This window comes from Salminus brasiliensis, chromosome 18, assembly GCF_030463535.1.
Source record: "Salminus brasiliensis chromosome 18, fSalBra1.hap2, whole genome shotgun sequence".
NCBI classification, from domain to species: Eukaryota; Metazoa; Chordata; class Actinopteri; order Characiformes; family Bryconidae; genus Salminus; species Salminus brasiliensis.
Window position 1 is genome coordinate 36,145,601 of NC_132895.1, and position 25,326 is coordinate 36,170,926.

At 45.7% G+C, this 25,326-nt stretch overlaps 1 protein-coding gene across 2 annotated transcripts in view; it reads left to right on the forward strand.

Moving 5' to 3' along the window:
* The first annotated feature begins 6,278 nt into the window (after positions 1-6,278).
* Positions 6,279-25,326, forward strand: part of LOC140539915 (uncharacterized) — a 245,519-nt gene continuing 226,471 nt past the window's right edge. The window contains exons 1-9 of one of the 2 annotated variants that reach the window (XM_072662751.1): positions 6,279-6,416; positions 7,418-7,507; positions 9,059-9,204; positions 9,707-9,823; positions 10,228-10,338; positions 11,278-11,388; positions 12,330-12,440; positions 13,382-13,492; positions 24,684-24,800. In XM_072662751.1, coding sequence (XP_072518852.1) covers positions 9,134-9,204; positions 9,707-9,823; positions 10,228-10,338; positions 11,278-11,388; positions 12,330-12,440; positions 13,382-13,492; positions 24,684-24,800 — 749 coding nt within the window. In that variant the 5' untranslated portion in view covers positions 6,279-6,416; positions 7,418-7,507; positions 9,059-9,133. The remainder of the gene's footprint in view (positions 6,417-7,417; positions 7,508-9,058; positions 9,205-9,706; positions 9,824-10,227; positions 10,339-11,277; positions 11,389-12,329; positions 12,441-13,381; positions 13,493-24,683; positions 24,801-25,326) is intronic. The other variant, XM_072662752.1, reaches the window with a different exon arrangement.

Genomic DNA, 25,326 nt, shown 5'->3' on the forward strand with positions numbered 1-25,326 from the left:
TCCCTCTTTAATGTGTTATTCTTTGATTCCTTCTCTATGAGTTTACCGCTAATTCTGCATGATGTGTGTATATATATATATATATTCATTTTTATACCACAATTACACATCACATCTAGAATATCAAGTTTCACACTAGTAAATACGACCTCACTCGCTGATCGAATGCAGTTTACAATGTTTAAAACGAAATGATTCAGTTTTTATTACGTTCGAACCTTAACGAAAGGAGTTTCACGTAACGACGCAAAGACACACCTGCTAAACCCTTGATTCATCTATAATTCCGAGTTATCCCCGTGTAAATATGACATCACTGATTGATCAGTGTAATTTAACAATTCTTACAAAGGTATATTTCCCTTCTTTGAACTGCCAAGCAACGTGCCATGACCCGATGGAGCGGAAAAGTGTATGAAAGGTGTGATTGTTTTCAGTTAATATTATGATTATTATTATTATTATTATTATTAGAAAGTGTTTTCGACCACAGGTGAAACTGTAAGTACTCCAACACTTCGGTTTTGGCTGTTTTCTTTTTTTTTTAACAACTTGTCCTTCTCTTCCAGCTTCCTGATTATTCCTGATTATTCTTTTATTCATTTCTACCTTCTCGCTGAGTTCCCGCATCATTCTGCTTCATATATGCATATTTTCTCATTTTGATATCACAATTACACATTACATCTGGTAAAGTCGTGTTAAATCTTTAATCCAGGGTTTCCCACTTGTAACTAGGACCTTATTGGTTGATCGAATATTATTTACAATTGTTTTAAACGACATATTTCCTTTTTTTTTTTTAAACATCCTAGCCACGTACCATGACCCAACGGAGCGAAAACAGCTTGTAAAAGGTGAGATTGTTTTCAGTTCTTATTATGAATATTTTTATTATTATTAAAATGTGTTTTCGAACACAGGTTGAAATGAACCAACTGCAATAGCTCAATTTTAGGTGTTATTTATTTCCGTCTTGACCTTCTCCTCCAGCTCCCTCTTTAATGTGTTATTCTTTGATGCCTGCTATATGAGTTTACCGCTAATTCTGCATTATGTATGTGTATCATTTGTTCAAGTACCTTCAGTTTGTGCGGAGATCCTCACCACAGCCGCGCTGACCGCGCTCGGCCTCGCCAGGAGACTGTGGAGAAGCCGGCGCCGGGGCTGACGAGCCGGCGCGCTCGTGCGTCTGAGGCGGCGCGGGGCTCGCACACCTCTACCGTCATTATTCCTCTCCAACCTCCGATCTCTCAGCAACAAAACTGAGGAACTACTTCTGCTCAACCAAACCAACAAGGACTTCTCCGCTGCTTCTGCGCTCTGCTTCACGGAGACCTGGCTGACCGAGCTGACCCCGGACAGCGCGCTGCACCTCCCGGGCTTCCAGCTGCACAGAGCGGACAGAGACGCGGAGCGCAGCGGCAAGAGCAGAGGAGGAGGAATCTGCTTCTACATCAACGAGCGCTGGTGTAGAGACACTACGGTACTGTTAAAATCCTGCTCCCCTCATCTGGAATCTCTGTTCATAACCTGTAGACCGTTCTACTCGCCCAGAGAGTTCAGCTCGTTCATCCTAGCCGGCACCTACATTGCGCCAAGCGCGTGCACGAGCGACGCGCTGAAACAGCTGGCGGAACAGATCACGAAGGTGGAGCGGGAGTTCCCGGACTCACTCCTCATCATTCTGGGGGATTTTAACAGTGTGAACCTCACGAAGGAGATGCCCAAATACAGACAACACATCGCGTGTCCAACACGAGAAGGCAACACACTGGACAAGTGCTACACCTGTATCAAGAATGCCTATCGCGCGGTCACGCGCGCAGCTGTCGGGCTCTCCGATCACAGCCTCGTTCACCTCATTCCAACCTACCGGCAGAAACTCAAAACCAACAAGCCGGTCATCACAACAGTGAAGAGGTGGACCAGTGGAGACATTGAGAAGCTGCAGGGCTGCTTCGAATCCACAGACTGTGACGTCATACATCAGTTTCTGTGAAGACAACTGTATCTCAACTAAATCACAGGTGAGATACAGTAAGATAAGATAAGAGAGTCCTTTATTAGTCCCGCAGTGGGGAAATTCTCAGTGTAACAGCAGAAAGGGATAGCAAGACACTCAGTTACAAAAATTTGGATAAATAATTTACACTATATACACAATATAAATAAGAATTAAAAAAGCAATAACAATATTATTTACATCAAAAGACTCTTAATTGCACATGGAGGGGATATTGCACATAGTATTCCTGAACATGAACATGTGTGTGTAGTTAAGTGTGTGTGTATGTGGTCCGCTGGGAGCAGTGCTGGTTGTGCAGTCTGATGGCAGCAGGAAGGAAGGACCTGTGATACCCCTCCTTCACACACTTGGGGTGAAGCAGCCGGTCACTAAAGGAGCTGCCCAGTGCTGCCAGAGTCTCATGCATGGGGTGGGAGCTGTTCTCCAGCATGGATGCCAGCTTGGCTGTCATCCTCCTGTCTCCCACCACCTGCACTGGGTCTAAGAAGCATCCCAGGACAGAGCCGGCCCTCTTTATGAGTTTGTCCAGTCTCTGCTTATCTGCCGTCGAGATGCTACTGCCCCAGCAGACCACTCCATAGAAGATGGCAGATGCCACCACTGTGTCGAAGAACGTCCTCAGGAGAGCTCCCTGCACTCCAAAGGACCTCAATCTCCTCAGCAGGTAGAGTCTGCTCTGGCCTTTCTTGTAGAGTGCAGCAGTGTTGACTGACCAGTCCAGTTTGTTGTTCAGATGAACACCCAGGTATTTATAAGAGTCCACACTCTCGATGTTCATACCCTGGATGTTCACTGATGGAGGGGGGTGTGTGCACCTGCGGAAATCCACCACCAGTTCTTTGGTCTTTCCAGCGTTTATCTGAAGGTGGTTCTGCAGACACCAGTCCACAAAGTCCTGAATAAGTTCTCTGTACTCGCTGTCCTCCTCATTGGATATGAGGCCGACAATCGCTTAGTCATCAGAGAACTTCTGGAGGTGACAGGTCGGTGAGCTATACATGAAGTCAGCAGTTTACAGGGTGAATAGAATTTCGAGTTTCCCACTAGTAAATACGACCTCACTCTCTGATCGAATGCAGTTTACAATGGTTTAAAACGAAATGATCCAGTTTTTATTACGTTCGAACCGTAAGGAGAGGAGTTTCACGTAACGACGCAAAGACACACCTGCTAAACCCTTGATTCATCTATAATTCCGAGTTATCCCCCTGTAAATACGACATCACTGACTGATCAGTGTAATTTAACAATTCTTACAAAGGTATATTTCCCTTCTATGAACTGCCAAGCAATGTGCCATGGCCCGATGGAGCGGAAAAGTGTATGAAGGGTGTGATTGTTGCCAGTTAATATTATGATTATTTTTATTATTATTATTAGAAAGTGTTTTCGACCACAGTTGAAACTGTAAGTACTCCAACAGTTCGGTTTTGGCAGTTTTTTCTATTTACAACTTGTCCTTCTCCTCCAGCTTCCTGATTATTATTTTATTTATTTCTACCTTCTCGCTGAGTTCCCGCAGCATTCTGCTTCATATATGCATATTTTCTCATTTTTATACCACAATTACAAATTACATCTGGTAAAGTCATGTTTCATCTTTAATCCAGGGTTTCCCACTTGTAACTAGGACCTTATTGGTTGATCGAATATTATTTACAATTGTTTTAAACGACATATTTCCTTTTTTTAAACATCCTAGCCACGCCCCATGATCCAACGGAGCGGAAACAGCGTGTAAAAGGTGAGATTGTTTTCAGTTATTATCATGATTATTTTTTTATTATTAAAATATGTTTTCGACCACAGGTTGAAATGAACCAACTGCAATAGCTAAGTTTTAGGTGTTATTTATTTAAATCTTGACCTTCTCCTCCAGCTGCCTCTATATTGTGTTATTCTTTGATGCCTTCTCTATTTTTTTTACCGCTAATTCTGCATGATGTATGTGTATATATTCATTTTTATACCACAATCACACATCACATCTAGAATTTCGAGTTTCCCACTAGTAAATATGACCTCACTCGCTGATCGAAAGCAGTTTACAATGTTTAAAACGACATGATCCAGTTTTTATTACGTTCGAACCGTAACGAGAGGAGTTTCACGTAACGACGCAAAGACACACCTGCTAAACCCTTGATTCATCTAGAATTCCGAGTTATCCCCGTGTAAATACGACATCACTGACTGATGTAGTGTAATTTAACAATTCTTACAAAGGTATATTTCCCTCCTTTGAACTGCCAAGCAACGTGCCATGACCCGATGGAGCGGAAAAGTGTATGAAAGGTGTGATTGTTGTCAGTTATTATGATGATTATTTTCATTATTGTTAAAATGTGTTTTCGACCATGGGATGAACTGAACCTACTCCAATAGTTTAGTTTTAGGTGTTTTGTATTTACACTTTGAACTTCTTCTCCATCTCCCTCTTATGTGGGTTATTCTTTGATACCTGCTCAATGAGTTAACCGCTCATTCTGCTTGATATATGTATATTTTATGATTAGCTAACAGAAATAAGCTCACCTGTCTGGCACACAGAGCCGTGTAACACCGTTAGCTAAGGTTTAGCGGCCCTAGCTTTCAGCTAAACTGGCTAACTGTAGCTAAGAGCAGCAGTGTGAGCAGCAGCAGTGTGAGCAGTAGTGAAAGCTTCAGTGAGAGCAGCAGTAGTGTGAGCAGCAGCAGTGTGAGTAATGTGGAGAGCAGCAGTGAGAGCAGCAGCAGTGAGAGCAGCAGCAGTGTGAGCAGTAGTGTGAGCAGTAGTGAAAGCTTCAGTGTGACCTGTAGTGTGAGCAGCAGCAGTGAGAGTAGCAGCAGTGAGAGCAGCAGCGATAGCAGTGTGAGCAGCAGCGATAGCAGTGTGAGCAGCAGCAGTGTGAGCAGCAGCAGTGAGAGCAGTAGTGTGAGCAGCAGTAGTGTGAGCAGCAGTAGTGTGAGCAGCAGCGATAGCAGTGTTAGCAGCAGTAGTGTGAGGAGTAGTGTGAGCAGCTGCAGTGTGAGCAGCTGCAGTGTGAGCAGCAGTAGTGAGAGCAGCAGTAGTGAGAGCAGCAGTGTGATCAGTAGTGTGAGGTGCAGTGTGAGCAGCAGTGAGAGTAGTGTGAGCAGCAGCATGAGCAGCAGTAGTGTGAGTAGTGTGAGCAGTAGTGTGAGCAGCAGCGTGAGCAGCAGTAGTGTGAGGTGCAGTGAGAGCAGCAGCAGTGTGAGCAGCAGTGTGAGCAGCAGCGTGAGCAGCAGTAGTGTGAGGTGCAGTGAGAGCAGCAGCAGTGTGAGCAGCAGTGAGAGCAGCAGTAGTAGTGAGTATGTGTAACTCAGTAAAGTGGTGATGTAAGAGGACAAGGTCCACAGTTCAGGCTTTATTCAGTGTCACATAGTTACTGTATACCTAAGATGATATTCCCCCACACTTTATTTTTTTCTTTCGTTCTCTTGGTTTGTTTATAGTAGTGAAAGAGATCATTTGTATTTTTGAGTCTCATATTTTCTGTTGGAATATTTATGGATTCATTTTATGGATTCCATGATTCTTTAACATATCTGTGAGCTGCTGTTAGGATTGTGGTATAAGTATCAGGTTCACTTAAAATATTTGTGATTATTATATTATTCAGAATAAACATTCTTTATTCTTTAAAACATGTTTATGCTGTCAAATGTTACTAAGATTTTATCAAGGTTATTAAGCACATGTACAGAGCATAATCACACTCTCTGGCAGCACCGGCAGAGGTTGTACCTATCTGTTCTGCATATGTAAATAAAATCTACAGGAACTGAAATCTTTCTACAAGAAAAGAGAGACAGACGTACATTTGCATTTGTGCATGGAGGGCACTTAAGACAAATCAATGCGTTTTTTAGAAGTAACTTCCTTTAGAAGTTAGGCCCACAAGACCCTCTCAGTAAAGATTTAGTCCCCTTTCATCTCAAATGGAACTCAACGCATCCTTTATTGCAATCAAGCTCAAACTGTGTAATATATATTATTATTTATATATAAATGATCAACTAAATTACAAAGCATCTATTACATAAAACTGCTACAATCAGCTTTATCTCACACAGCAATAAACTACTGAACATGCCCTTAGGGGCACTCTGAGTCTGTCTCTGGGCTGAATGTTGCGGGCCTGGGGTTTCAGTACAGGAAAGTGAGGGGGCGGGACGAAACAGGAAGAAGAGGTTTTCTTCACAAGAAAAACGAAACTAAAAAAAGGAATCTGCGCGTTACGACCTTCTCACAAGGACATACACATACGCACAAGCCATCTCCTATAGTATTAAAATCTCATTTATTCCACACAGCAGAAACACCTGAAGACGTGATGTAGTCCATCTGGAACAGGCAGTCGTTTGAAGCTCAATAATAAAGGAGAAGGTAGGAATGGTAAAATGCAGCTGTAATAAGTGTCTAAATATGATATACAAAGACATATACCAAGTGAAGCCTGAATATTACTGTGGAGCTGTGGTGAACTTACAAGCCACACGAGCTACACTGAGAAAACGGTGTAGTGCAGTGATATTTAATCAGAATGATGAAAATGATAAAGGCAGGTGTTGTATACAGATATTGTGTGCAATAAATTATATTTCAGCTAAAGAAGAAAATAACTGCAAAAATAAAAGCGAAAGTAAAACGAGAGAAGCCGGTTTCCGGTGTTAGGCGCACTGGCTTCTCAATGTTACCCTTTTAAAGAAGCCTAACAATAAGAAATCCATACATTTATGATCTTTTAATTTAACAGATGTGTGCAGACATGGGTTTGATGCACAGTTTTCTACATATGAAACCATCAGGAAGCTCAGACATTCTCCTCACCACAGACAGAACAGCGAAGCTAAATGCCAGAGCTTTAGTGCGCGCACAGTAAACCGTGTGCATCATTAGTGTGTTTATAGATGATGAATCATAATATGTGATATTTCTGTGCTGTTCAGCTCTTTAACAGCAGTAGAGCAGTGTGGGAGTAACTGGTGTTTAGTGTAACACGGTATAACACAGTGTTGAAGTGTAGTATTCAGATACTGGCTAATATAAATATTTCCCCCCAGAAATGATCAAATTTACATTTCATTTAATGGATTACAAATGACCGCATGGTCCAGCTTGGTCAGGTTGACCATAGCTGCTACAATTTCTGACCAAATTAAAATGAAATCCATTTTTGCTTAATAGCAGGTGGGTGTGAATGGGCTTGCATCCAACCAAATTAATAATCTCCTATAGTATATGAGCTATTAGCTGTCCAAGCACAGTGTTTATTAACTTATTTAAATATGTTAATAAGGCAGAAGATAAGTGACTGTTAAAGCTTCCATGTGTTTATTTTAGATGAACTGAAGCACTGCATTGATCATTTTTATTTATATCCATAGAAAAGGTTTTCTCAGTGGACCAGATGGGCAGAAATTGACCTGTAGAAGCTGTTGTTCTGCATTGCCCAGGACTCACAGGTGTAGCTTAAGGTGTGGTACTAATTTTCATAATTGTGCTGGAGTAGCTGGGTAATACCTATAAGATAAGCAGTGTGCAAATACTTGCCAAATTATATTTATATTCAAGTATGTTCATGACTTCACAATTCTGTTTTTAAATACAAACATAATGAAATATTCACATTTGCCCAAACACAAACTATATTTTCAGTGAACTAGCAGGGTTTTGCAGAGATGCTACACTTAGTAGGAGTGCACAGGTTAATAGGAATGTATAAACAGAATTATTCACATGTAGGCAATTTGTCATTTTAATATTATATAAAATTAACCAAATGGTAGAATCTTAAGTTGGTTTCAGCACAGTAACTACAGCTCTGTTCACAGTTAACTTCCACTAATGTAAACCAGAGCTGTAGTCCAGGAGTTCTGAGGTTAGCCAGTGTCCCAGTCTGTGAACCTCTAATGTTTAATTAAGCTAAACCGGTCCCTCCCTCACTGCTGACTCACCTGACACTTTGTTTTCTGTGGGTAAGGGGTTTTGGGGATGGCTGTGGGTGATTTTTTCTTTAAAAAAAAAGAAGAAGAAGAAATTACAAATTACTAATACAGCACTTTACTGGGTCCGCAGTTCAGAGTACAAGCATTGGCTCATGCAAAATCCATTTAAATTACTTAAATTATCAAGGAAACATTTGATGTTTTTTATTTTATTTTACAGTAAACAGTAAATCAATCAATGCAATTGATTAATAACCTAGTAAAATAAGTAGAGTTTAGATTTTGGCCTCTAAAGATCCCATGGCCTCAAACAGCAGTTTCGGGGTGTGTTGTCTACTAAATGTTCTTAGCCTACTAAATGAGTTTCTGTGTTTGTGATTATTTGATTTGGTGAAACTCTATTAAAGCGAACACATCAGGTGCTTGTAAGGTTGTCAGACAATACGCTAGCCTAAGCGTAAAACTACATAAGAGCCTCACAAGAACCCTGATGCATCCTTTTTACTGGAGCTTCATAATAGAGTTTCTCCTCCATGGTAAGAGCATACGAACAGTTAGGGTGGATGTTTTAAGTTCAGCTCCTTCAACCACAGAGGCAGGTCCTCTGCTTTAGAAGGGGGAGTTATATGGAGCTCCACAGTGTCTCCCATCTCTCTGAGTTGTGTTTATAATACTGTTGTTGAAGCAAAGTTACTGTGACCCTTTAACTGAACCGTTTACACTACCCACTGTATGTTCATCAGTAGTGAGGCTCTAATCTGTGGATCCACTGTAGCACCGTAGGTTCTAACTAAAAGTAAACTAAGATGCCCCCCCCCCCCCACACACACACACAATTGTTTAAAAGTAGACTTTTCTGAGTGTATCATGGACATCATTGGTGCTTACAGAACAGACCTGTTTCCTTACAGAGTGTAAATAGTCTGGTTTAATTAGATGCAGAGCAGCAGATTAGGAATATAAACTCAGTATGGGAGATTATCCTAATCTGACACTACTGATGGAGTTTGCCTGTGAAATGTCTTTAGATATTATTATTTAATTTGTTTACCATATCTCTCCCCCCTGCTTTCCCACCAGATGGAGCTGAAAGGATTAACCAATCCTGGCAGGGCTGAAGTTTGATATTCTGCACATGTTAACCTTCCTGAAAGGATGGCAGAGGAGTGTGGGAAAAATATATCCTCTGAAATGAGTCTCCAGGAGGACCAAGATGAGATTGAAAGGTAACTATTTGTAAAACTCTACAGACCTTCCTGTCTTTCATTTATGTTGTCCTTGCTCAGCCCTTGCTCTAAGTTTTTTCTTAGTGTGTTCTGTTAGTGTGGTCTGTCTGGAGTTTACATTCATTCAGATTAGCTGTTTTACATTCTGTTACTAATGATTAGAAATCCAGTAAAGTGAACAGTTTAATATTTGTATTTACTTAATAATCCGGAGCAACACATTTTCTTTGTCCTAATAAGTCTCCCTCTTCTTAAGCTTAAATTGAGTTGTCCTCATATGCTAGTGACGTTGAACATCAGCAGAGTTGTATAGCTCATCCCTTGGAGTACTGTGATTCTGAGTGGGTTTGCAGAGGTGTTGTTACTGGGACCTAGTTGGACTGTGTTTCTAATTCCATTGTTTTACCTTTCTTTATCTTGGGGAATGGATAAAGGTGCAGAATCATTCTTTTAGATGGTGTATTGTGGTGAAAAAAGAGTTCTTAAACCCCTTTCTTTCTAGTTCTAGTGGAACTGCAGAAAGGCCAAACTCCCCTGGATCCAGCTGTGTATCCTTGAAGAGTGACCACGCAATGCTAGAACCTCTCAACCTCAAAGAGGGATCAGCTCCTTCAGAGAGGTAGTCCTCTCTCTTCTACTTGCTGATCCTGAGCTCTTCACATACATGTTTCCAGTCAGCTCTGCAGTGTGGAACTGGGGAGCTGACTTGGGTGAACTTGGGTGTTTTGGGTTTCTCCTGTATATCCCTACACTGGGCGTCCATCCCAGCGGCGTTGACCGGAACGGGTGGAAGGTTAAATGCATGAACACAATGACTGATTTCATCTGACTCAATAAACATTAAATTACATGAGGAATGTCTGAACAACGTCAAACATAATTACCCAAAGAACATTATTAAGAGTTCTTTGATCCCTGCTTTGTTCTCCATTTATGTCACACGTTCAGCTAATTTAAACTCACTTGTGGTGAGAATACCTTCATTTCATCAGATTTCTAAAACCCCTTTCTTTCTGATCTTAGTGGAACTGCAGAAAGGCCAAACTCCCCTGGATCCAGCTGTGTATCCTTCAAGAGTGACCAGTCAATGGGAGAACCTCACAACTTCAAACAGGGATCAGCTCCTCCAGAAAGGTAGTCTTTTCTTCACGCTTCCTAATCCCATCCTCAGATACATGTTTTGCTTTCCAGTAAACACATGTACTAATGTACTACTAGAAAAGATCTTAGGTTCAGTCTCCCAGAGAAGGTTAAATCTTGGACCTGGACTATAAATTTTTCTTTCAGTAGAGGATTTCTAATTAGAGTGCTGAGAGTGCCAGAGGAAGTACGTTTCAGCAATTCGGAGCAAGGACAGAGAAAAGCCTTGATGCTTGAATTCCATGGACCTTGAACGATGGCGGGTCCTACTTCAGGCTGGAAGGGGCTCTTGGTGCAGATCGGCTTTTGACCATTAGCATCAAGTATGGAGGAGCTTCTCCCATCTTGGCTTTGTAGGTCAGAGTCAGGGGTCTAAATCTGATGAGGGTAGCAGCTACAGGAAGCCAGTGAGGAGAACGCAGCAGAGGAGCTGAACTTGGCTGAATTTAGAAACGTTGAAGATGACCCGTGCCGCTGTGTTCTGGATAAGCTGCTGGGGTCTGATGGAGCGCAAAGGGAGACCAGACGGAAGAGAGCTGCAGTAATCAAGTCTTGACATGATGAGAGACTGTATAAGCACCTAGGCGACTCTCTAGAGAGGAAGGGTGGAATTCTCCGGATGTTAAAGAGGAGAAATCTGCACGACCGAGTCAGATTTGCAATGTAAGTTGAGAACAATAACTGATCATCCATGACTACACCAAGTCTCCCAGCTTCTGTAGATGGAGTGACCAGTGAGTTCTTAAAGGAGATGGCAAGATCATGGTGAATTCCTGCAGATCCCAGAATGTACAGCACCTTGTCCTTCATGTCCACATCTGAACTCTTCTCTATCTTTATCTTGGGTAATGGATAAAGGTGCAGAATCATTCTTTTAGATGGTGTATTGTGGTGAAAAAAGAGTTCTTAAAACCCCTTTCTTTCTGGTTCTAGTGGAACTGCAGACAGGTCAAACTCCCCTGGATCCAGCTGTGTATCCTTCAAGAGTGACCAGTCAATGGGAGAACCTCACAACTTCAAACAGGGATCAGGTCCTCCTGAAAGGTAGTCTTTTCTTCACGCTTCCTAATCCCATCCTCAGATACATGTTTTGCTTTCCAGTAAACACATGTACTAATGTACTACTAGAAAAGATCTTAGGTTCAGTCTCCCAGAGAAGGTTAAATCTTGGACCTGGACTATAAATTTTTCTTTCAGTAGAGGATTTCTAATTAGAGTGCTGAGAGTGCCAGAGGAAGTACGTTTCAGCAATTCGGAGCAAGGACAGAGAAAAGCCTTGATGCTTGAATTCCATGGACCTTGAACGATGGCGGGTCCTACTTCAGGCTGGAAGGGGCTCTTGGTGCAGATCGGCTTTTGACCATTAGCATCAAGTATGGAGGAGCTTCTCCCATCTTGGCTTTGTAGGTCAGAGTCAGGGGTCTAAATCTGATGAGGGTAGCAGCTACAGGAAGCCAGTGAGGAGAACGCAGCAGAGGAGCTGAACTTGGCTGAATTTAGAAACGTTGAAGATGACCCGTGCCGCTGTGTTCTGGATAAGCTGCTGGGGTCTGATGGAGCGCAAAGGGAGACCAGACGGAAGAGAGCTGCAGTAATCAAGTCTTGACATGATGAGAGACTGTATAAGCACCTAGGCGACTCTCTAGAGAGGAAGGGTGGAATTCTCCGGATGTTAAAGAGGAGAAATCTGCACGACCGAGTCAGATTTGCAATGTAAGTTGAGAACAATAACTGATCATCCATGACTACACCAAGTCTCCCAGCTTCTGTAGATGGAGTGACCAGTGAGTTCTTAAAGGAGATGGCAAGATCATGGTGAATTCCTGCAGATCCCAGAATGTACAGCACCTTGTCCTTCATGTGTCCACATCTGAACTCTTCTCTATCTTTATCTTGGGTAATGGATAAAGGTGCAGAATCATTCTTTTAGATGGTGTATTGTGGTGAAAAAAGAGTTCTTAAAACCCCTTTCTTTCTGGTTCTAGTGGAACTGCAGACAGGTCAAACTCCCCTGGATCCAGCTGTGTATCCTTCAAGAGTGACCAGTCAATGGGAGAACCTCACAACTTCAAACAGGGATCAGGTCCTCCTGAAAGGTAGTCTTTTCTTCACGCTTCCTAATCCCATCCTCAGATACATGTTTTGCTTTCCAGTAAACACATGTACTAATGTACTACTAGAAAAGATCTTAGGTTCAGTCTCCCAGAGAAGGTTAAATCTTGGACCTGGACTATAAATTTTTCTTTCAGTAGAGGATTTCTAATTAGAGTGCTGAGAGTGCCAGAGGAAGTACGTTTCAGCAATTCGGAGCAAGGACAGAGAAAAGCCTTGATGCTTGAATTCCATGGACCTTGAACGATGGCGGGTCCTACTTCAGGCTGGAAGGGGCTCTTGGTGCAGATCGGCTTTTGACCATTAGCATCAAGTATGGAGGAGCTTCTCCCATCTTGGCTTTGTAGGTCAGAGTCAGGGGTCTAAATCTGATGAGGGTAGCAGCTACAGGAAGCCAGTGAGGAGAACGCAGCAGAGGAGCTGAACTTGGCTGAATTTAGAAACGTTGAAGATGACCCGTGCCGCTGTGTTCTGGATAAGCTGCTGGGGTCTGATGGAGCGCAAAGGGAGACCAGACGGAAGAGAGCTGCAGTAATCAAGTCTTGACATGATGAGAGACTGTATAAGCACCTAGGCGACTCTCTAGAGAGGAAGGGTGGAATTCTCCGGATGTTAAAGAGGAGAAATCTGCACGACCGAGTCAGATTTGCAATGTAAGTTGAGAACAATAACTGATCATCCATGACTACACCAAGTCTCCCAGCTTCTGTAGATGGAGTGACCAGTGAGTTCTTAAAGGAGATGGCAAGATCATGGTGAATTCCTGCAGATCCCAGAATGTACAGCACCTTGTCCTTCATGTGTCCACATCTGAACTCTTCTCTATCTTTATCTTGGGTAATGGATAAAGGTGCAGAATCATTCTTTTAGATGGTGTATTGTGGTGAAAAAAGAGTTCTTAAAACCCCTTTCTTTCTGGTTCTAGTGGAACTGCAGACAGGTCAAACTCCCCTGGATCCAGCTGTGTATCCTTCAAGAGTGACCAGTCAATGGGAGAACCTCACAACTTCAAACAGGGATCAGGTCCTCCTGAAAGGTAGTCTTTTCTTCACGCTTCCTAATCCCATCCTCAGATACATGTTTTGCTTTCCAGTAAACACATGTACTAAAGTACTGCTAGAAAAGATCTTAGGTTCAGTCTCCCACGGGAACCAACACTCAAAAGGTCACCCCCTCCTCCTCTAGCTGACACTGGATAGCACAACAAATGACAGCTCTTACTTCACTGCTGTCTCTCTTGTTATTTTTAATTCTTGTTGTTCTGTGACAAAAATGGCATCAAGCCATAGATTATAAGATTGTGAGTGAAATGTGAAGGTTCGGGCTGATAAACAGTCTTATGCACAGCTGTGCAGTTAGGTGAGAATGAAGTGGCAGTGGCGAGCAGACAGCAGGGGGCAGTTAACACATGGGGGAGAGAGAGAAAAGAAAGGAGAAAAAATAAGGTGTGTTTAGGAGTAGACTGATGTACGACCTGTAAAGGAAGTAGATTAGAGAGACAGCAGTACAAATCAGAAACCAGTAATCAGTCCTGTAATCAGACCCCTACAGAACAGGGTAAGTATTAAAGCAGGCAACATCAGCACAGAAACAGTAAGGAACACTGGTGGATTATCTGAAAGCTTGAGCTGGGTTGTATGATTGTAGCAAGATCCTGTTGGGCCACAGTATAGGTATAGGTCAGAAGGAGTATTTTATACTTAATGCAGAATTTAACTGCTAACCAGTGACTCTCTCAACTTTCACCTGTCATACACAAATGTGTTATCAACAATATCTCAATAACCTGAACTTTAATAGTTAAAGACAGAAACATGGATTGCAAAAATCATGCATATACATGTACACAATAGATGGCGCTATAACACACAAAATCTGCTGTCCTGGTTCATTATCTATGGGTTATGAGCGCCATTAACCGCCATTATGACCGCCATTAACCAATCAGATTTCCACAGGTACCTGACAGGCTTATCTTACCTTGTGTTTTAATTAATAATTATAATTTATTAATAATTATTAATTAATCTAGACTCTCCAAAATGGGACCAAATGTAAGATTCATATACAACGTGTTGCTCTGAGATAGTGTGCCAAATCTGGTGTAAATCCACGGTGATTACATCTGAGGTTGTAAGACTGTAGATAATGTAATAACTAGGAGCCACAGTGACCTGTAGTAACGGAGAGTGAACCTGTAGTAACGGAGAGTGAACCTGTAGTAACGGAGAGTGAACCTGTAGTAACAGAATGAACCTGTAGTAACAGAGTCAACCTGAGTGAACCTGTAGTAACAGAGAGTGAACCTGTAGTAACAGAGAGTCAACCTGAGTGAACCTGTAGTAACGGAGAGTGAACCTGAGTGAACCTGTAGTAACAGAGAGTGAACCTGTAGTAACAGAGAGTGAACCTGTAGTAACAGAGAGTGAACCTGAGTGGACCTGAGTGAACCTGTAGTAACAGAGAGTGAACCTGTAGTAACAGAGAGTGAACCTGTAGTAACAGAGAGTGAACCAGTAGTAACAGAGAGTGAACCAGTAGTAACAGAGAGTGAACCTGAGTGAACCAGTAGTAACAGAGAGTGAACCAGTAGTAACAGAGAGTGAACCAGTAGTAACAGAGAGTGAACCTGTAGTAACAGAGAGTGAACCTGAGTGAACCTGTAGTAACAGAGTGAACCTGTAGTAACAGAGTGAACCTGAGTGAACCTGTAGTAAGAGAGAGTGAACCTCTAGTAAGAGAGAGTGAACCTGTAGTAACAGAGTGAACCTGAGTGAACCTGTAGTAACAGAGAGTGAACCTGAGTGGACCTGTGGTAACAGAGTGAACCTGTAGTAACAGAGTGAACCTGTATGAACAGAGAGTGAACCTGAGTGGACCTGTGGTAACAGAGAGTGAACCTGAGTGAACCTGTGGTAACAGAGAGTGAACCTGAGTGGACCTGTGGTAACAGAGAGTGAACCTGAGTGGACCTGTGGTAACAGAGAGTGAACCTGAGTGGACCTGTGGTAACAGAGAGTTAACCTGTAGTAACAGAGAGTGAACCTGTAGTAACAGAGAGTGAACCTGTAGTAACAGAGAGTGAACCTAAGTGAACCTGTAGTAACAGAGTGAACCTGAGTGACCCTGTAGTAAGAGAGTGAACCTGTAGTAACAGAGTGAACCTAAGTGAACCTGTAGTAACAGAGAGTGAACCTGTAGTAACAGAGAGTGAACCTGTAGTAACAGAGAGTGAACCTGAGTGAACCTGTAGTAACAGAGAGTGACCCTGTAGTAAGAGAGTGACCCTGTAGTAACAGAGAGTGAACCTAAGTGAACCTGTAGTAACAGAGAGTGAACCTGTAGTAACAGAGAGTGAACCTGTAGTAACAGAGAGTGAACCTGAGTGAACCTGTAGTAACAGAGAGTGAACCTGTAGTAACAGAGAGTGAACCTGTAGTAACAGAGAGTGAACCTGTAGTAACAGAGAGTGAACCTGTAGTAACAGAGAGTGAACCTGAGTGAACCTGTAGTAACAGAGAGTGAACCTGTAGTAACAGAGAGTGAACCTGTAGTAACAGAGTGAACCTGAGTGAACCTGTATGAACAGAGAGTGGACCTGTGGTAACAGAGAGTGAACCTGAGTGGACCTGTAGTAACAGAGAGTGAACCTGAGTGAACCTGTAGTAACAGAGAGTGAACCTGTAGTAACAGAGAGTGAACCTGAGTGGACCTGTAGTAACAGAGTGAACCTGAGTGAACCTGTAGTAACAGAGAGTGAACCTGAGTGAACCTGTAGTAACAGAGAGTGAACCTGTAGTAACAGAGAGTGAACCTGTAGTAACAGAGAGTGAACCTGTAGTAACAGAGAGTGAACCTGAGTGGACCTGTGGTAACAGAGAGTGAACCTGAGTGACCCTGTAGTAAGAGAGTGAACCTGTAGTAACAGAGAGTGAACCTAAGTGAACCTGTAGTATCAGAGAGTGAACCTGTAGTAACAGAGAGTGAACCTGAGTGAACCTGTAGTAACAGAGAGTGAACCTGTAGTAACAGAGTCAACCTGAGTGAACCTGTAGTAACAGAGAGTGAACCAGTTCTCGCCGGACCGTGTAAGCGGGAGTCCCTTCCACCTCTATAGGCTCCGGCTGCGTGTCCGCCGGGGTGGCCTCGTCCAGGGGCCCAGACACCACAGGCTTGAGCTGCGACACATGAAACACAGGATGTATACGTGAGTGTGTGGGTAAAGAACCTTAACAGAAACCTCGTTGATGTGCTTGACAACCTCGAATGGACCCATGTACTTAGCTGCCAATTTCTGAGACGGAAGACCAGTCCGAATGTCCCGTGTGGAGACCCATACGCGATCTCCAGACGCGTATGACAGGGTCTCCCCACGCTTCCGATCGGCCTGTGTCTTGTGTCCATGCATCGACTGCTGGTAACTGGGTCTCCGCAGCAGTCCAAGGGGCCAACGGGGGTTGGTAGCCTAACATACACTGATCGGGGGTGAGGCCAGTGGTCGCGCACCTCAGCGAGTTCTGGGCCATCTCGGCCCAAACCAGATACCGCGACCACTCGCTGGGGTAGTCGTGACAGTAGATCCGCAGAAACTTCCCCAGCTCCTGGTTAGTGCGCTCGCACTGGCCATTGGTCTGAGGGTGGTATCCTGAGGAAAGCAAAACGCACCCCACACCTGGGATGTGAACTGGGCCCCTCGGTCTGATACTATGTCCTCCGGGATTCTGAAATTCCGGAGAACGTGGTCTACCAGGGCTTGGGCTGCCTGGATGGCTGTGGGCAACGTAGGGAACGGGATGAACTTAACCCCCCTCGAGAAACGATCCACCACCGTCATCACCACCGTGTAACCCCCGGATTCGGGCAGATCCGTGACAAAGTCCACCGCCAGGTGAGACCACGGGCGGTCGGGGACGGGCAGAGGCATGAGCTTCCCCGAAGGGAGCGTCTTGGGGGTTTTGCACAGGGCGCAGGTGCTACATGAAGCGATTATACGGTGAATGTCTGCCCGCATCCCTTCCCACCAGTACTTGGCTGCCAGTAGGTGGAAAGTACGGGTCTCACCTGGGTGACCGGCCGTTGGAGAGGCATGGGCCCAGCCAATGAGCCTCTCCCGGAACGTGCTCGGTACGTAGACTTTGTCTGGGGGGCACACCGTGGGAACGACAGTGCGGGAAAGTGCCTCGGCTATCTCCGTATCTAGGTCCCATTGAATCGCCGTGTCTGAGACAGAAGGTGGTAATAAGGGTACCGGGTCGACCTCCCCCCCTTCCGCCGTTTGGTGGATGCGGGAGAGGGCATCCGCCTTAGTGTTACGGGAGCCCGGCCTGTACGTGATGTGAAACTGGAACCTGGCGAAAAACAGGGACCGCCTGGCTTGCCTGGGGTTCAGACACTTAGCTTGCCGGAGATACTCGAGGTTCTTATGGTCAGTAAGGACTAGGAATGGGTGGGCAGCTCCCTCCAACCAATGACGCCACTCGGACAGTGCCATCTTAACCGCCAGGAGCTCCCGATCCCCTACCCCGTAGTTCCTCTCTGCTCCTGTGAGCTTCTTAAAATAAAACGCAACGGGGTGTAAGCGGTCGCTTACCTCCTGTCTCTGTGACAGGACGGCCCCCACCCCTGTACCGGAGGCATCCACCTCCACCACGAACGGCCTACGGGGATCGGGGTGTCGCAACAATGGGGCCGACGTGAAAGCACGCTTGAGAGGGGCTCCCTTAAGCAATGACGTGATGGGCGCTGCCAAACTACTGAAGTCTCTAATGAACCTCCTGTAGAAGTTTGCAAACCCTAGAAAGCTCTGTACTTCCTTGACCGAGCCTGGTGTCGGCCAATCCAGGACCGCCTGAACCTTTGCCTGATCCATAAGAACCCCCCACTCGCTGATGATGTAACCCAGAAAAGGTATCTCCGGCACATGGAACACACACTTCTCTAGTTTAACAAACAGCAGGTGGGACCTGAGTCTCGCCAGGACCAGGCGGACGTGGCGCACATGGGTGACCAGGTCGGAGGAGTACAACAGTATGTCGTCCAGAAAGACCACCACGAATCGTCCGAGGTAGTCCTTCAGGACGTCATTAATGAATGACTGGAAGACAGAGGGGGCGTTGGCTAGGCCATACGGCATGACCCGATACTGGTAATGCCCCCCTGGAATCCTCTGCATCTGACCCACGCAAACTATTCACCATCTTCTCCTCTCTCCTCAACCCTCCTACTCCCCCACCTCCCACTACCCTGTCTGCAGATGATTTTGTCTCCTTCTTTGAAGAAAAGGTTGACAAGATCCGCCGATCCTTCCCCCCTGCCTCTACCCCCCTCTCTAGACACTGCCCTCCTCCTCCCTCTTCTCTGACTTGCTTCTCTCCTCTTTCCACAGATGACCTCCTACATCTTCTCACCTCCAATAATCCTACCACCTGTCCACTAGACCCTATTCCATCCCCTCTGTTCCAAACCATCGCTCCAAACCTCCTCCCCTTCATCTCCTCTATCATAAACAGCTCTTTGTCATCAGGTCAGGTACCATCGGCCTTCAAGTCTGCCAGAGTCGTGCCCATCCTAAAGAAACCAACTCTAGACAGCTTGGACATCGGCAACTACAGACCTATCTCTCTTCTCTCTTTCCTCTCAAAGATTCTCGAACGTTCTGTCTACAACCAACTGTCTCTCTTTCTCACTCTCAACAATCTTCAGGACCCCCACCAGTCTGGCTTCAAAGCTGCACACTCTACTGAAACTGCTCTCATTGCAGTTACAGAGAAGCTCCATGCAGCTAAAGCTGCCAGACTGTCCTTGGTTCTGATCCTTCTTGACCTCTCCGCAGCTTTTCACACAGTGGACCACAAGATCCTCCTGTCTATCCTTGCCGGTCTTGGAATTACCGGCTCTGCATGGCAATGGTTTGCATCATACCTGCAGGGACGCTCATACCAGGTAACGTGGCAGGGCGACACGTCCGCTCCTTGTAGTCTCTCCACTGGCGTTCCACAAGGCTCAGTTCTTGGTCCTCTTCTTTTCTCACTGTACACTCACTCTCTTGGTAAAGTGATATCCTCCCATGGATTCTCTTACCACTGTTACGCCGACGACACTCAACTCATGCTCTCTTTCCCACCGTCTGACACACAGGTCTCCACCCGTATCTCAGCATGCCTCGCCGACGTCTCGTCTTGGATGGCGGCTCACCACCTCAAACTCAACCCCAGCAAGACGGAGCTGCTGTACATCCCGGGAACTGCTGGACCAAGAAACGATCTTGCCATCACCTTCGAGAACTCACTGGTCACTCCCTCTACTGAAGCCCGCAGCCTTGGTGTAGTGATGGATGATCAGTTATCGTTCTCAAGTCATGTTGCAAACGTAACTCGGTCCTGCAGATTTCTTCTGTACAACATCCGGAGAATTCGACCCTTCCTCTCTAGAGAGGCCACCCAGGTGCTTGTTCAGTCTCTCGTCACTTCCAGACTTGACTACTGCAACTCTCTTCTGGCTGGTCTCCCTCTGCGCGCCATCAGGCCCCTGCAACTCATCCAGAATGCAGCGGCACGGGTCGTCTTCAATGTCCCTAAATTCAGCCATGTCACTCCACTGCTGCGTTCTCTTCACTGGCTTCCTGTTGCTGCCCGCATCAGATTTAAAACCCTGACGCTGGCCTACAAAGCCAAGAACGGACCAGCCCCTCCGTATCTAATGGCAATGGTCAAAAGCCGATCCGCACCAAGAGCCCTTCGAGCTTCAAGTACGGCTCGGCTCGACCCACCATCCCTCAAAATCCGCGGAAGACAAGCGTCCAGGCTTTTTTCTGTCCTGGCACCAAAGTGGTGGAACGAGCTGCCCCTGGATGTCCGAACGGCCGAGTCGCTCGCTGTCTTCAAACGCAGACTGAAGACCCACCTCTTCAGCGAGTACTTGGACGAATAGTTCTATGGTCGCCTTATTGTATTGTGTTTAGCAATGTCTAAGCTTGGAGGTATCTTTTGTATTAGTCTATTCTAACTAGCTGAGGTTTTCTTGGGTAAATAGCAAAGCACTTTGTAAGTCGCTCTGGATAAGAGCGTCTGCTAAATGCCGTAAATGTAAATGTAAATGTAAATAAACGGCGTCTTCCACTCGTCCCCCTCCCTGATCCACACGAGATTATACGCACTGCGCAAGTCCAGCTTGCTAAACACTCGGGACCCCCGCAACTGTTCGAGGGCAGACGGGACCAACGGCATGGGATAGGGGAAGCGCCTGGTAATAGCGTTAAGTGCCCGGTAGTCTATCCACGGCCTCAACCCCCCCCTTTCTTCTGAATGAAGAAAAACCCTGACGCTACGGGAGACTTAGACGGTGTGATGTACCCCTGTGCTAAGGCTTCGTCTATATATAATCCTCCATCGCCCGTTCCTCCTCCCTAGAGAGGGGGTAAACTCGTGCTTTAGGTAAGACCGCTCCCTCTACTAGGTCGATGGCGCAGTCGTACGGGCGGTGGGGGGGGAGCTTAGCAGCACCGGACTTAGAGAAGACATCTACAAGGTCCTCATACTCGGACGGCAAGACGACTAGGGATTCTGGTTCAGGGCTCTCCACAGAGGTGGACCCGACGCTAAGGGGGGCGAGATTGAGGCAGTGTGTGCGGCAATATGAGGACCAAGATACTATCTCCCTGTCTGGCCAGGAGATGTGAGGGTTGTGTTTACTAAGCCATGGCAGACCTAGTATCGGAGCATGCTCGGAGGCCGGGAGTACCAGCAGTGAGGCCTCCTCCTGGTGTAGGAAACTCGCGGCTAGGTGGACCCCAGTGGTCACGTGGGTAATGGGGCGAGGACCCATGGGCTGCCCGTCCAGGGTGGTGATGCGGAGAGGTCTCTGGAGTTCCTCCACCGGGATTCTCAGACGCTCCACGATGTCGGCCCTCAGGAAGCTCCCCTCCACGCCGCAGTCGATCAACGCTGCAACACACACACACACTGGGACCGATAGGTCACTAATACTGGCAACGTGATCGACCTAGACACTAGCCCTGGAACGGGCAGACTCACCGCATTAGCGCGAGGAGTCCCCTCCCCGCGCCCATCGGTGTTTGGGCGAGAAGCCATCAGGATCCTCCTCCGGCAGTCTCAGAAGAAGCACAGCCCCTCTCTGGTCCTACGACTGCGTTCCTCCGGTGCCAAGCGGCTGATACCCACCTCCATGGGCTCACTCTCCGGTGTACTTGGTGAGGCAGAGGCCGCCGTACCCGCTGAACTGGAGAGTCCTATACTCCCTGGCACACCTTGGCTGGCCTGCTTCTTGGGGCAGGCGACCGATCCCCCAGCTCCATGGGGTCTGAGGTGAGTAGGGCGACCTAGGAGCTGGTCCAGCCGGATCGCGAGCGCGATGAAGTCGTCCAGCTCCAACGTCTCGCCCCGACAGGCCAGCTCCCGCTGCAGACGAGGGTTCAACCCGTTACGAAACAGGGCCAAGAGGGCCGGCTGATTCCATCCGCTCCCTGCCGCCAGAGTACGGAACTCCAGGGAGTATTGAACCGCTGACCGGGAGCCCTGCTCCATGCGCCTTGGTGAGTCCCTCTCGGGGGTGTAGAAACACTTCGCTAAGCTCCGTCCAGGTGGCAGTGGCCCAATCCAGAGCCTTCCCTGCGAGCCGGGATACCATAAAGGTGATCTTCGCCTGGTCAGTGCCGGTCGGGGAGTTCTTAAAGAAGACCTCGCACTGAAGCAAGAACTCCTCGCAAAGTTCCGGATTGCCACTGTACGTATCCGGATACGCTGTTGCCAACCGGATACGCGCTATGGGGTGTGTAGACGGGACTGGGAGATCTAGCAGGCTCCAACGAAGTCTTTACTAGATTCGTGAGCCCCTGAATGTCACCCACTAGTTGGGTGACTTGGTGCTGCTGGCCCACCTGTTGCTGCGCCAGGTGGCCAACAGTCTCTGACACGCTCAACAGAGTGTGTTGCTGCTGCCCCAAGAATTGACCTTGGGTGCGAACAGCGTGATCCAAGGCGTCCATCCCCGCTGTTCGGAGGGTGTCGGCCGAGAATTCTGTCATGCTGGCTAGGCGAGACAAGGGAACACTCGCAGGGACAGAGCAATGCAGGGAAACAGTCTTTAATGACAAAATCAAAATGACCAAACACAAACAAAACGAGGCAGCAAAGTACAGGGTCCAATAAACAGAAACAGAAAACAAACAGGTGACAACTGAAACGGGGATAAACCTGGAAAACCACCCGAGTCTGGAAAGCAGTCCGGGAGCAAAGCGAAAGGGGACAAATCAAACGGGGGGAGGAAGGCTAGAACGCAACAGAACCAACGAATCTAACAACCAAAAACCTCACCCCAAAACCGCGCTCGTCAGGCGCCGATGAACTTACTCGACTCAGGTGCAAGGGAACCGGACGCCAAATCACCCTGGCAACCAACCGGTGAACCAGACAGCGAACTCCTGAACGTGAAACCGCTCCGATAGAGCATATACTACTTGAACTTGTAGACCTCCCTAGAAGTCTCCAGAACCTGAAGCCAACCTTACAGCTTGGCATCACAAGAGTAATTCTTGGCGCCGAGGCATCTGCGTTTGCTCCCTTTGTACCCCAGCACACAGGTGAAACAAATCAGACGTAAACAGAAAACATGGCGCCTTACTGCGACCGCTGACAACATAAAAGTCCATAGTGAGAAAACCAACGGGAGGAACAGAAAGTACGTGAACACTGAAATTAACCCAACATTGACTGAAAAGTTCCGAGGAGCCTGTGGACCGCGGCCCGGAGCCGCCCCTGGGGGGGCGCGGTGCCGCAGGGCTGACAATCAGTAGTTTCCCTGCAGTAAGGAGATTCATTATTGAGTCTAACTGCAGTGAGTGCATTAATTATTATTATTATTATTATTATTATTATTAATAGTAGTAGTAATGAACTAATATGTAGCAGTAGGTTTAAATCAGTACAGTTCAGACTGTAGGAGATCAGTAGTTTTCCTGCAGTAAGGAGATTCATTATTGAGTCTAACTGCAGTGAGTGCATTAATAATTATTATTATTATTATTATTATTATTATTATTATTAATAGTAGTAGTAATGAACTAACATGTAGCAGTAGGTTTAAATCAGTACAGTTCAGACAGTAGGAGATCAGTAGTTTTCCTGCAGTAAGGAGATTCATTATTGAGTCTAACTGCAGTGAGTGCATTAATTATTATTATTATTATTATTATTATTAATAGTAGTAGTAATGAACTAACTCATTATTGAGTCTAACTGCAGTGAGTGCATTAATTATTATTATTATTATTAGTAGTAGTAGTAGTAGTAGTAGTAACTCATTATTGAGTCTAACTGCAGTGGGAAGAGAAGATCTCACACTCTCCTGGTTCTCCACTGTAGTGAGCAGGGGATGTGATGCATTGTCCATGATGGCAAGCAGCTTATTAAGAGCTCATGTTTCAGCCCCAACATTCAGAGTGTCCAGTTTGACTCCTACAACAGAGCCAGACTTCTTAATCAGTTTGTCCAGTTTGTTCTTTGTTCTTTGATTCATAAGACTGGGAATATGACAAACTGAATCATGAGTCAAATACAACACATTCATATTCAGTAACACCCACACACTCAAACCACAGTCCATTTAAATATGATAAACGATTTGGACAGAAGTTTTGTTTCTTCTGAACTCAAGGGTTCTGTTGGAGTAACTGTCCCTACTGTCCAGAGAAGGAGACTTTCAGCTTGATTTTGTCAGCAATGGGTGCAACTCAGAGTAGCTGAATGTAGTGTTTTGCCTGGTCATTGTCTATGTTATTTATGTTAAGTTCCTTGTAACCAGTCAAAGGACCTTTCTTACAAAGTGGATTCAGAACCTCTGCATAGTTATCCTTTTTACTCAGCTGAAGCTTTTAGAGGTAAAGACAGATGCTATTCTCAGCTCATTCAACTTCCTGGAGGGAATATTGGTTAATAACACCAGTCAGAAAATGTTCTAATTTTTGGTAACTGATCATCTGTCTGATCATCATAGCAGTGTATTTATATGACTTGCACAGTGGCCTGCAGCTATCACAGAATGGTCAGTTACAGTGATGGTTAAAGTGTGGTAGTGGATTCAAGCTCTGTGTTCTTCATGTTTGGGTTAGTTTGATTGGCCTGTTCTGTTTCTTAATGCATGTTTAATGTATGTCCTACATGACTGACTCTATTAATACAGTAAGCTGAAGCACTCTCCTCTCTGTCTCTCAGTGACACTGGACAGACCGCGGACTCCTCTGTGTCCAGTCAGGAGCTCCTGAAGAAGAACAAGAGACAAAAGCCTGCTCTCCAGAAATCACTCTCAAAAGATTGTCCTTCACAGCAGAGGTATTTCCAGACTTCCTCAGATAAACTGGGGGCAGGGCTGTCTGGTATTCTGTTCTTGTCCAGTTTTTTGCATTTTGCTTCTCATCCTGATGTGAACTTTCATTCTGGTTTGATTTTTACATTTTTGGAGTTCTTTTTTTTTTTTTTACTTTTTTTTACTAACATTCAGCTACTGAGCTTAAATGTGTTTCAGTTCTCATGCTTGACCTCATCCTGACACATTTAGCATACATTACTGGCTTAGCTCTCCTGAACTCCTGATCCATAACTAACACACATTGATTGATGTTATTATTAAAATAATCATTTATAAAAACCTGGACAGCTTAGCTTCTGGAAACCTGGCAATGGCCAGGCCACTATTTACACCTACACACGCTGACCCCGCCTGGCTTTACTTCTCTGTCTAAACGCCCATCTGCAAGGGTCTGAACTTCCTGAACTGCTCACTCTTGCCTCACCCATTTGCTCTGCTGAGATCCTGCTTGACTTGTTGACACTGGCTGCCCATCCCCTTCAAAGCCCT